Below are 12,813 nucleotides of genomic sequence, written 5' to 3'. Positions count from 1 at the left end.
CGGCAGTACTGGCAGCGGTTGCGCTGCTTGCGCGACATCTCGCAGTTCTTGTCGCGGCTGCAGCGGTACACGCGCTTGTTGCAGATGCTGCGCTTGAAGAAGCCCTTGCAGCCCTCGCAGGAAATGATGCCATAGTGCAGGCCTGTGGCGCGGTCTCCACAGATAAGGCAAGTACGCTGGTCAGCTGGAACATCTGCAATCTGCAGAGGGGGAAGAAACACAGAAAAGAAAAAGTGGAGCATTTAGAAAACGTTTCTCCACTACTTCACACTCCGGGGGAAACATAGTGGGTGCAAAAAAAAAAAAACCTTGCTGAAGGCACAACTTTTTAATTGAGATCATGGGGGCGGTGAGGCTTAAGCGCGAGCCAGGCGCTGCTGGCTAATCCAAAAGATTTTTAAGCTCTAACTCTCATTGTGTGAAAGTGGAGGTGTAACAGGCAGCGGGACGTGGAGCCGAGACGTCTTGTGTATGATTTTATTCAGCAGCTCTGATGAGAGGAGGCAGCAAGCGAAAACCACACGACCGATTTGTTTACAGTCTCTCCTTTCTCTCTGACCGCATCGCCTGAACGAGAGCTCTCCCTTGGAAAGCCCTCTCAGGCCTAAATGTGCAGCCTCAAACATGGATGAAACTGTGTCATACAGTTAAGAGATGTTTCAACTTGATCTTTCCCATCCAGCACCTGAAGTAGTCTTAAGTGTGCTGTCCCTTTGGTCACTCATTTCAAACCAAGTCAGTGAAGCGTCTGAACGTTCTCTGTATCATTAACCTTCTCGATCATTTCCCTAAATCTGATCACTCAAAAACTGTGAGAAGTTGTTAAGACAGCGATAAGTGAAGGAGCTAATTTGGAACACATGTGAGGGGGGTATTTAGGGGCTTTGGGGCAGGATGAGGTGTTTGGGGGGGGGACTAACAGTGAGGAGTGGTGTGGAACAGGATGTCCTGAACAAAGTACATCATAAATTATAATAGAACATACACATGATGAAATGTGGCGTTGTGAAGGATGGCAGACAAATGAGACATTAAGACGCCCAGAATAGAAAATGCAATCTGGCTAACTATGACATGGACCTAACATGAACAGGTTTTGCCAGTGGTAGGAGGACGAACACGTTGGAAGGAGATGAAATTCTGACTATTGATGTTGATTCTGGAAATTAATAAATCAAGCCTCATCAGGTCTGTATGCAGAACATATTAGGTTCAGATCTGATCTGATGCAACAACAGGATGTCAATCGGAGTGCTGACATTCAGCAGCTCGTAGAGTTGTTTGTGGTTGTCTTTCTGTCTTCACTGACTCGTCATGGTTTTGAATGTAAAGATTTGTCGTGTGTGGAGAGGATCAAGGAGGGGCGGAGCCTACAGTGGACCTTCTTCGTGGATCTCTTGAAGGTGTTCTCAAACGGTAGAGATAGCAGTCCTGACGAGCTGCTGAAGACCTTTACTTAATCCCCCATCCCATCTACCTTCAGGCTACATAATGCATGTAATCAAACATACCAAGGAAGCCGAGAATCAAGAGTCCCGGTGTTGAGCCTTATCACACACACACACACACACACACACACAGCAAGAAGCCCTCCACCCCGCCCCCCTCCCCCCTCCTCCTTGCTAACAGCCACAAAGAGCAGATGGGTTGGACGTCATGGTTACATGGAACAGCAGGGCTGCAGCTGGAATGTGGCCTGCTGCTGATCTGTATCTCAGCTCGACTGAGATCAAACATATCAGAAGGATGGTAGAGATAACACTGATGTGACATGTTGATGTGTCTGATATGACCATCTTCTACAGGTCTGATGACTCTGAAGGAAAGAAAAGTCCCAGGAAAACACAGAGAGAGACTTTGTAATGTTGGCTGCAACGTGTGGAATTTCTTTCTCTAGAGAAGTACAATTAAGGGATTTTTCAGATATCTTCATCATTTGGGTGATTTTCAAATTGCTGATACTGTACATGCACATACAAAGTCTCTTGTGTTTTAAAAAATCCAAAACTAATTACTCTTTGAAAAGAATGCCCATCCCATCATGAGGTGTTCATTGAAACAAAAGACGTCTTTCTCATGTCAGCAGAAGAGTACTTCTGGATTCAGCTGCCATTGGCTGTGCAATGAAGACTGATTGTATCGTTGATTGTACCGCCTTTGCACTAAATACATTGCCAAAGTCTGAATTTGAAAAAAAAAACACTTTAAATGTAGTCAAGCAATGCTTTGTCACTCAGCACGTGTACATCTGACCTGTGGAGTGGAAGCCTGGGTGTAAGGGCCACTCTGAAGAAAAGGCAGTAATGAGGTACCCTCAGATTAAGAAATGTCAATTTATTTGAGGAAACATTTTGAGGACTTCTTTTGGATTCAGGGGGGACATGCTGCAAACACAGGTATTGTGTCAACCATGAAGAACAGCAGACACTGAAGCTGTGCTCTACAGATCATTTGCATTCTTTATTTTGTTTATCACACATGCCTGGTTTGGACCGCTACATTTGTCAACATCCAACAGTCTGATCTGACAACATCACCAGATAATGATATCAATTTTGGCTTGACTGCTGGTCTCTTACTTTCAACAGTACTCCTTTGGTTACAGAAGGTAAACAAGCCAATGCATGAGTCTTTTTCCTGTCAGTTTTGAATGGAAGTGTAACACTAAGAAGAATCTATCACTTGCTGTTCTTCTGTTCTAGGAGGAAAACAAACATACGGCTTCATGTTTCTGTAAAGCAGCATAAAAAAAGCCTCCTGCATGTTTCTGATCACAGGGAGTTAGTAAAGCAGGACCTCTGCTTGCTGTTGTTGATATGTTCTATTAGGGAAAAAAAGGCTGTATATACAGTATGTCATGTCTGTGGCTGCACATGCAAAAAAAGAATGAGGTAGACATAAAGGGGTCTGCAGCTGCTGCTGAGCCCGGAGATTAACCTGGTCATCTGATTAATGTAAGACTCTTGAGTAATACAACAAGCAGCACTACACACGGGTGGGACCTTTACCCTCCTCTGGGATTCTGTGGTCGGAAAGCCAATAATGGAGGGAGAGGAGCAGGTTTCCTGCTAGGCTCAATGGAGAGAGAGAGAGAGAGACAGATAGAGAGAGAGAGAGAGAGTGTAGAGGGATTGCATTTTAAACGGTGCACAAACTGAGAAAGAAATCAGCTTTGTTTTATGTTTACCAGTTACAAGATCACACACACACACACACACACACACACACACACACACACACACACACACACACACACACACACACACACACACACACACACACACACACACACACACACACACACACACACACACACACACACACACACACACACACACACACACACACACACACACACACACACACACACACACACACACACACACACACACACACAGTGTTTACCTCACGGGACCTGACTGGTGGAAACCTGATACTGTGACTGTTGTCTGTGTTTGACCTCCCCCCGCCCACCCCTCACTGATTAATAGGCTCTGTGTTTTGACAATAAACAGGCCACAGAAACATCATCTTTAATATTCTAATGAGCAGGATTAAGCTCTTTTTTGTGTGCATATCATTTAAAGGGCAGGCTAATCAGAGGAATGTGACTGAGCAAAGCTAAGCCTCCCAAAAAGAGAGGTGGGGGGGGTGTTCTTCATAGTGGGCTGCAGGGTTCATGTACTAAAGGTAATTAGAAGGAGGTGGGGGGGCACATGGCATAAAGCCTCTCCCAGATAATAATGAATGGTGAATAGAGGACTTCTAAAGCCCACAGACAGATTACCATTTAAATGGTGCGAGGTTTAGATGTGCCGCCTGCAGAAAAACTGCAGGGGCAGCCATACTGTACAGAGACAATGGGGCGTCACATGGTGAGCCCATCCTGGGATTAGACTTTAACTATTTTGGTGATTAACTCTATACGTACAGAGGTTAAGCCGACTCAGCGAGGAAGCCCCCAACCAGCCGGAGAAACATTTCGGCTGCTGCTGGTGACCCTTTAAAACCAACCAGTTAGAAGAGTTTCTTCACACTCAGATCAAAAGCCTGTAATGAAATAATGTGAGCTACATGAACGTTTAAGAGCTTGTTTCATCTAGAGAAAAGGTTTCACTTGTGACAGACTAACCACTGTCTTAAGACACAAACATAATGCATATAAGCTCAAACTCTGAGGAAAAACTCCTTCTTGTTGATCTGGTCTCTAGTAAGGCAGCTTTCAGTATTTTTAAGTAGTCCATAGTTAATCTTACTTCTTATAATCACCTTCACATAATGTCAAATACATCCGTTACATCTGACAACTGTGTGCAAAGCTGAAGGGGGAATTATGAAGTTTTAAAGTTAGAGGTGTGACAGAGCTTCACACGTGTCTAGTGAAAAGACAGTTACATTCATTTTTTATCACGTTAAAAAAAATTAGTGATTTATTTCAGTGTCGCTTTTTACATGTTAAAGTTTTCTCTTCATGAAAGGACGAGGGAAGTTGGACGTTTCTAAAGCAGTTTTTAATTGGTGCGCAGGTTTAGATTTCCTGGCAGCTTAAGTTTTACACAATCAGCTGTTTCTGTCAGACTAATGTCTTTTTGTGATTATACATTCAATTAGAAGAATACGTATCGATTATGATGCATCAGTGGATCATGCTGGCTTCCTTTTTCAACCCTTCACGGTGACGGTCAAAGATAAACATGAAGACTATGGAGTATGTGAAGAACTTTTAAAGCAACACTGTCTTTGTGAAGATGACAGATGCACACTCATCTATTAATATACTTTGTATAGAACATAGACCAAAACAGACCAGTTAGTTTTAACTTGTAGAATCAGGGCGAGTCCAGACTATTTGGCCCAACTGGGGCACGGACTTGTGTGGGGGGTGGCCTGAAGTTTAAGCACATACATGAATGAAAAGCATTTATTTACCTGTCTAAAGTAATCACAGCGACTTTTAAGTAACACAAGATAAGGGCAACATATAAATCCTCTAATCGTCACTCTGCAAGGACTCAAAAAATATGTTTGTCACAATTTAAAGCATTTTAAGAATCTGCACACTGAAAACTATGAACCGCCTGTTGCATCACAACCTGAATGGTGGATTTCAACTCTGTTTGGCAAATAGCCAATAATAGTTAAATATTTTGGGGTGGCCAATAAGATTACAAGAACATCTGGCCAGATTGTTCAATCATTGTTTGTATAGCGCCAATTTATAACAATTGTTATCTGGAGACGCTTTACAAAAGAGCAGGATAAAGACCTGACTCTTTGTTTCCAGGGTGCAAAGGTTTACTGTATGAAGTACAGGAAGAATTGACAAAGTACAGAGGTTAACGAAGGAATGTGTCTTCATGTAACACAAAAGACTCTTCATCTTCATGTTTAAAACTCTTTCAGTGCATAATTACAAATAAGACATTCCTGACTGTGAGTCTAGGTAAGATCGGAGCTCAGTGTCCCAAAGCAAATGGATGAATTCATATCATCATCACATACATGAACCAGGTGTGAAGAGCCTGCTGAATACTAGTTCAGACTGAACTCCGGGCTGTAACAGAGTTGTCTGTGTCTGTGTCTGTGTGTGTGTGAGTGTTTGAGGTGACGGGCAGTTCAGCAGAGATTCAGCTGGAGTCTCCATAAAGAGCTTTTCAGCTGCTAAGCTTCCGTATAAAGAAGAGTGACACCTCCATGAAGCCGGAGAAGAAAAAAAAAACCAGACAAACTTCCCATCACCCTCCTCACACACAGCAACAGTGCACATTCAGCTGAAAGCTACTCCTGAGCTGTATCTCCTCCACACAGCAACATGATGTTACTGTAAGTGAAGCTAAGCATGCGGCCGTATGAGGGGGACTCGGGCACCATAAAACACGAGGAAGTTGAATTAAATGACAGGCGGCCATTTGTCACGGCCAGTGTGCTCATTCAGAGATCACATCAAAAAGCGTATATTTCACTGACCCCGGCATGTGAAAACGCCTGACTTCCTTCAATGAGCACAAAAACACAAAGGCCATTAAAGCTGCCTTCACACAGGCTTATTTGCCAAATCTATCACCCTGTCTTTCAAGTGCATGGCCACCATATAAAACAGGATGATTCACACCTTCACACACTTGATCTCAGATCGGCACGTCCTATGACTCCTCCTCCTCCTCCCGCCTGCAGATGGCAGTTAAATATTCATGGCATTCACTCGTGGGGTTTCACCTCTGAAAGGTTGCAGTCTGCAAGCATGGCTGACCCGGGGAGTCTGGGAACTTTTCTTACATGTAAAAAAAAAAAAAACTCCTCAGACATTGTTCAAGTCAATGGAAGAGTGTTTGGGTCAGGCGGGAAGAAAGAGAATAAATAAGAGAATCATCTCCCTACTTTGAGATATATTCTGTTTGACTTTAACATTTTATCAACAAACACATTTTTCTTTCTTCATTTTCCCCTTAAGCATGACCCCATATTGTCTTTCATAAAACAAATGCTTGCAGAAAAGCGTTACTTCCGAGGTAGTGGAAATGGAGTCATGTTTTGTAGAACTATATGTCATGACTCTGTTCCCCTGACAGAACATGTTTTCTCACTTATCTCCAGCTGTAGGTCGTGGAGGCATCTGTCCCAAAGATCTCTGCCTCCACACAAACAGAGCAAGGAAAGGAATTTTCATCAGATTATTTTCTTCATATGGATCCTCAAAGTGAGTCTACGGACATTGTTAGCAAAAGATCAGAAATAGAAACTGTAATAAGCGGAAGCCATTTTTTAAATTTTTTTTAGGTAGCAGTAATAAGAATGGAAAGTAGATAATGGCTCTCATCTACTGCCATTTGTGTCTTATGTAGTAGTTTTGCTTCAACAGAGACGTGCAGTTTGAAACGATGTGAGACGACCACGATTGAATGCTTCTTCATTAGCACAGATTTGAGGCCTTTAAACTCTGCTTCTAAAAAATACAAGTGTTCAAATAACTTCCTGATTAAGAATTGTTTCTGATTCAAAACGGATTTGAAAGTTATAAGGTTTAAAACAAAACACAAGAAAGTTCATCACTATGAGCCACAGTACCCATGAATGCACTTGCAAACAATGTCTACAGCAGAGTTCAAAGGTTAAAGGTGAATTCCACCAATTTTTACACTTGATGGTAAAGTTACCACTGAAGTGGATTTCTTCTCTTGTGTTACAAACCGGATGACTCCAGTTTGAACGAAGTATCTGATTAATCTGATTACAAGGCAGGGAGGCTTCTGAGAAAAGATGCAACAAGTTGCACTATGGGAAATGTAGGAGCCATTGTTTTTTTGGACTTCACCTATACTGAATTATAACGTTATTTCATCTAGGCCTCTGTTTCCTTCTGAGTTGATGATAAAGAACCCTCTGTTTGTGTCTCTGCAGCTCCGGTGCAGGAACCCCCGATGCTGCTCTGTGTTACCCCTACATACACACACACACAACCACACCCCCCACCCACGACCCATTAAAGGCTGCATTGTTTCCCAGGGGTCAGCCCGGGTTTCATTCCTAACTTTAACGCAAACCAGGAAATGCAAGTGAAGCATTTGAAGCCCCCCATCGAAAAGGCAAAGACAAACAGCTCTCTGGTTTCCCACTGACCCCCAACATGTCCCAGCAAATGTTCACACTGTAAGCACGCTGAGTGAGGCCACCAATCACTGATGCTCTTGTGGAAATATAAAGACTCATCTCATTCATGGCAGGGGGGGGGGGGGGGGTAGAGTGTAAAGGCAGAATGTTACTTTTTGTGTGTGGCTAACATCTGTCTCATGCCTTCCTAAAATCTCCCTCAAACACACACTGCTGATACTGCTGAACTTCTTCCACGCTCTGCTAAGAATGAAAAGGTACCCCCGGGTGAGAAACAGTGCCCAGGTTTCACCGTCTCCGTGACCCTCTGTGAGCTGCGTCATGCTGGGAACAGAGATGTATCGCAGCCAAATCTCCCTATTGTCCAGGTGGCGCAGTGCACAAAGACTGAAGTGTGGTGGTAAAGCATCCCTTTGAGTGGCTGACAGAACTACAAGGCCTGCTGCTGAAGGGCTTTTTTCTCTTCAGGTTTTGTCTCGGGCTTTCCATCACAATCATGCCCAGCTGAGACAGGGAGTGGGGGTTGAAGGAATTTGCTGTACTTTTCCGCTGCTGGCAACCCCAACCCCCCCCCCCCCCTCTTTCTCTCTCTGCCTTTCTGCTTCCCCATTTCTCCTCCTCCTTATCTCTTCTTTTCCTCTCAAACTTAGCCCTCCTACCTGGGGCTGATAGAGTAAGGGGCGTGCTAAGGCTATGACTGGTATGTACATGGATACACATCTAACACTCAAAGAGGTTACAGGCATGTGAAGACCCTCCGTGAGACGCAGAGCATTCCTGGCAGGCCACACTGTGATGTTAATCTCTAAAGTTATGTGTATGCAGTCACAGATTGGGCTCCTCCACAAGACAATGGCGGCCTGTTGACATTGGTGTCCTGATAATATTCACCCAGGCTTAGAGGCTAAATCATTAGCATTGAGTCGAAACCACACCAAAAGGTAGGCTACATATAAATGCTATGCTAATGGGAGGCTACTTTGTTAAATAAAGTTCTTGACTGGAGGAGTCTGTCATCGTCTCAGCTGTGTTTGCATCTCAAAGGATCATTGAAATGTTTTAGTTTTCATTCTTTAAAGTTGTTGTGCTTGTTCATTTTTTTATTCGATGGATCCCATTTTTTTCCTTCTACATTCGCTTTGTGATCTCGTAAAATCTTGATCTGACAAAAGAGGGAGAAGTTAAAAATAATGTGAAACCAGTCGATAACATTAAGAGCAATCTTAAAAAAGTATCATATAGTATAGAATGCTAAGAGTTTCAAACATCACTCGACTTGATTAGTTATTTACGTAATTAATCAACTGTAACTATAATTATAATATCACTGATGGTTTCAGTTAATCAGGCAAATATGTTCAAACATCCACTGGTTCAGGCTCCAGATTATTTTGCTTTCTATTTGTGATGGTGAGAGAAATTCTATAAACAATTTTATCCTAATTTCTAGCACTGAAATGTTCATTTAATGTCACTACTCCACCCTCAACATAAAAACTAAGTAGCTATAGTGAAAGAGAATTTCATCAAGTTTTGACCAAAATATTCCCGCCCTGCAGCATCTTTTGACATATTTTCACATTTTACTGTTAAGAAAAAGAAACTTATGCAACCAAAAACAGATGATTAAATGGGTGGTACAATGTTTCAAAAATGGATTTAAATGACTGGAGGATGTTTTAATTTGAATTTTTTTTCTGTCCTTAAAACATAAGGGAGGCATTTTTACCTTAGTACACCTGGTTAACATAACAGATAGATTTTGTCATGTTTGATAATGTAATCTGTACGTATTGGGTTAGATCAAATACTACGATGCACTTTGTTACATCGGCCTGTCAATGAAGATATAAAACACTCACATTATTTCTGTTCTTTAACCTCTTTAAGAAGTCTCTAACACTGCTTTTACTCATACCTGACTGTAATCTTAAATGTAGCGTTTGATGCTGAACCAGGTGAACAATGATAAAAAAAAAAAGATAGCTGTAATAGTGACCATGTGTGTTCAATCAGAGTCAAAAAGGAGAACGCCACTAACTTCTCTCTCACTTGCAGGACATCAAAACCTCTGCAAATAAAAAACCTGATCATCCAGTCTGAGCCCTTAGCTCCTGATAAAGGTGGGGTCAGCAGCACATACTGATATGAACCATATGGTGGGTTTTTTTTTTTTTTTTACAGCTGAGCCTTTGTGATGCACAAGGCTTGAATAAAAGTGCTGTTAATGAATGTGGAGTCTATACCCTTCATTAACAGGAGGGAGGGGGAGGTGGGGACTTCCCTAAGAGAGAGAGCAGAGCCTGCAGCATCGACTCCCTCTTATCATTCTTTCCAATCCTGCCAAACGTCCACTGTTCACAATGTGGAGCTTTCCGTGCCTCACGAACTACATTTGTGATGCATCAGATAAGTTCAAACCTGTGTGAGTGCTGCAGGGTGGGGAGGGGTGCAGGGCAGTTGAAATAACACACCAATGGAGGACAAAGATCTGCAACATGACAGACTTGACATCTGGTTTGACAAGGCTGCAGAGATGGATACGTTTCAGTGAAATTAAGGAGGAAGGTGCGCGCATGGCTGCAACGAGGCAGCCCCTGTCATTGGCTATTTATAGACGAGCATTACAGAGTCACAGGAGTCCCTGACCTCCCCCACTGTTACTATTGATCTTTACACAGCTCCTGTCCCCTGCATCCACATCCACACAAACAACCTCTCCCCTCTGATCCCCCTTGTATGCTGTATCTGCTTCTTCTATTCAAATATTCTCTCTAAAGTGCAGAACATCCAAACAGGAGGGTTTCCTGCTGAGGGAAGGTGATGTAGTGAGGTAAAGCAGGGTGGAGTTATCACCCACCCCCCTCAGCTGGAACACAACCAACATGGCTGCTAGCTGGGGGATTAGCATGAGGGGGGGAGGGGATGCATACAGTAACATGGTTCCTCTGCCTGCTACAACCAAAGTCCTTGAAGGAAAACATCAAATGAAGGGCAAACAAACAGAAATGTTTTTGGTCTTAAGCCTCCACAGAGTGCTGGTTTTCCACGCCGTGGATAAGCACTTAGATGATTTGAGTGAACTGTACAATCGACAAAGCGGCGCGAGATAAGGACTTATCAAAGAGCGTGCGGCAGTGATGAGCGGACCACAACACTTCAGTTTCTCTGCTTTGCCATGTGGATTCTAAATCTTAAAGAGTGAGGATCTCAAGGATCGCATTCCAAAATTCCTGCAATACAAGGGGAGGGAGGGTATAAGGGGTTGGTGTGGAGGTGAGAACTACAAGAGGGGGGGGGTTATCTTTTTTACCAGCACTTATTATAAAACAGCCAAACGAAGCGACAATAGAGGGACGAGCTGAAAGCGATTTTGGGGAGAGCTCGTCAACAGAGTTCAAGGAAAGCTTGCCTGCTTAACACTCTAAAAAAAAAAAAAGAAGCTCTTTGTGCAAAACTAAAGCATATACACAAATGTAAGTGTTGTATCAAAAAGCTATTAACAAAGACGTTAAGTGGAGGGAAGCAAACGGTCATAAAAAGTTAGAGAGATAGTGGTGATCGTCATTATATCATCACTGCTGACAGTGTGCAAACCCGCAGCAACATTACAAAATATCAATACATATGGAGGCAGGCTGTGCAATTCACCAGCACACAGATGCATCATAACACACACACACACACACACACACAAACAAAGCACTCAAAGGCTTAGATTGTAGGAAACGCCGTGAAGAGGCTCGACAATTTACTGATATGTAATCCTGTGAATAGGAATAGCGGCATTTCCATCTTCATGATATCATGTATAAATAATTCATAGTCATTTTAAGTCAACACAATATGGTGTCTTTCAAATTATTTAAAATGTAACTGGTTGTAAATTAAGCTTTGTCCTCAAACATTAAAAAGGTTTACAAAGCAGATATCCAGTCACTAGAATGGTTCTCAACTCACACACAGTCTGTCTCTCCTGTTCACACGTTACTTAAAAAGCATTAGCCTGTGTCCTTCTTACCTTCCCATGCGTCCATCTCATGCTTCTCCCAGTCTGTCTGGACCCCATTCATGCACAGACTCAGCTAAAGGAAAGCCATCGGGCCTGGTTGCCTCATGACTCTCTTCCTCTCTCTCACAGCAACCTCTTTCCTCGACAGCCGGCCCCTCTCTGACCACAGCCGGAGCCAAGCAACACCACTGGTCACTTTACTGCCTGGTCACATGACCGCAGAGTTCAAGCCCCCGGGGTCACGGCTTGCCTTAAGGTCCAATGACAGCCAGGGGTTATCTGAGTGGAACTGATAGTCCTATTTTCGCTGCCGTTCCCCCCCCCCCACCACCACCACCACCACCACCCTCACCCAAATTAGCCTCCCCCTCCCCTCTACCATGCCCCTGGCCCTTTGAGGAGGACCAAAGTGCATGTCCAAGCATAAACACAGATTCAAACTGACAAAACACACAGACATTAACTAATTGAAGCACTTAGTGGAATGGAGAAGAAGCTGAAGTTAAACAGCTCGCCTGGTTACGAACCGAGCACAGAAGAAAAACCAAAGGAGCCGATTCAGACCAGGAGGCCAAGAGAAGAGCGGAGATGGATCCTCTCTAAGGAAACCACTTTCTATTCCCAACAATGCTTTCATAGAGGCTGATATTTCCAGTAAAACCTGTGTGTGACCCAGTGACCCAGCAGGGATACCAACCCTGTTTTAATTCCACTAACACAATATTTGACAACACACTGAATGTGCAGCTTCAGGTCTACATTTCTAGTTTCCTTGTTTTCTTGGGGAAAAAGGAAAATTCCTAAACTAACTTGCTGATCAGATGAATGTTAATAGGCCATCGCAATGTACAGGATCACTTATTTTGCAACCGTTTCCAATCAAGTTGACTCAACTGGACAACTATTAAAAAATGGGTTAAACTGAGAATCCAGTGGTCCTGAATGTCTAGTTGGAGTTATGCTCCTGCTATGATTGTGGCCATTACATAAAACTGTGCATTCTTTGGGTTCATTTAAAGATCATAAAGTATTCAATTCAAAGTCTTAAATGTCAGATAAACAAAGTAAAGAAATAAGGCATTAGGGGGGCATTCTTACTTTGGTGAGAAGATTTCATTGGCAAGAAAAAATGCAGTAGTTTTTTTTCCAATACTGATCAAGCTCCAGGAAGAAATCCCTCTAAGAGCATTTAG

General features: G+C 43.0%; 1 protein-coding gene across 1 annotated transcript in view; it reads right to left on the bottom strand.

Annotated features, from left to right (window-relative positions):
* nr6a1a (nuclear receptor subfamily 6, group A, member 1a) overlaps positions 1–11,863 on the bottom strand; it is a 20,332-nt gene extending 8,469 nt beyond the window's left edge. The window contains exons 1-2 of the mRNA XM_065961946.1: positions 11,630–11,863; positions 5–193 (exon numbers count right to left, since the gene is read on the bottom strand). Of these exons, the coding sequence (XP_065818018.1) occupies positions 5–193; positions 11,630–11,681 (241 nt within the window). The 5' untranslated portion in view covers positions 11,682–11,863. The remainder of the gene's footprint in view (positions 1–4; positions 194–11,629) is intronic.
* Positions 11,864–12,813: the final 950 nt, after the last annotated feature.

Source organism: Labrus bergylta, chromosome 2 (assembly GCF_963930695.1).
Source record: "Labrus bergylta chromosome 2, fLabBer1.1, whole genome shotgun sequence".
NCBI classification, from domain to species: domain Eukaryota; kingdom Metazoa; phylum Chordata; class Actinopteri; order Labriformes; family Labridae; genus Labrus; species Labrus bergylta.
Note: the sequence above shows the minus strand (reverse complement) of the source record. Positions and strands in the feature narration are given on the sequence as shown.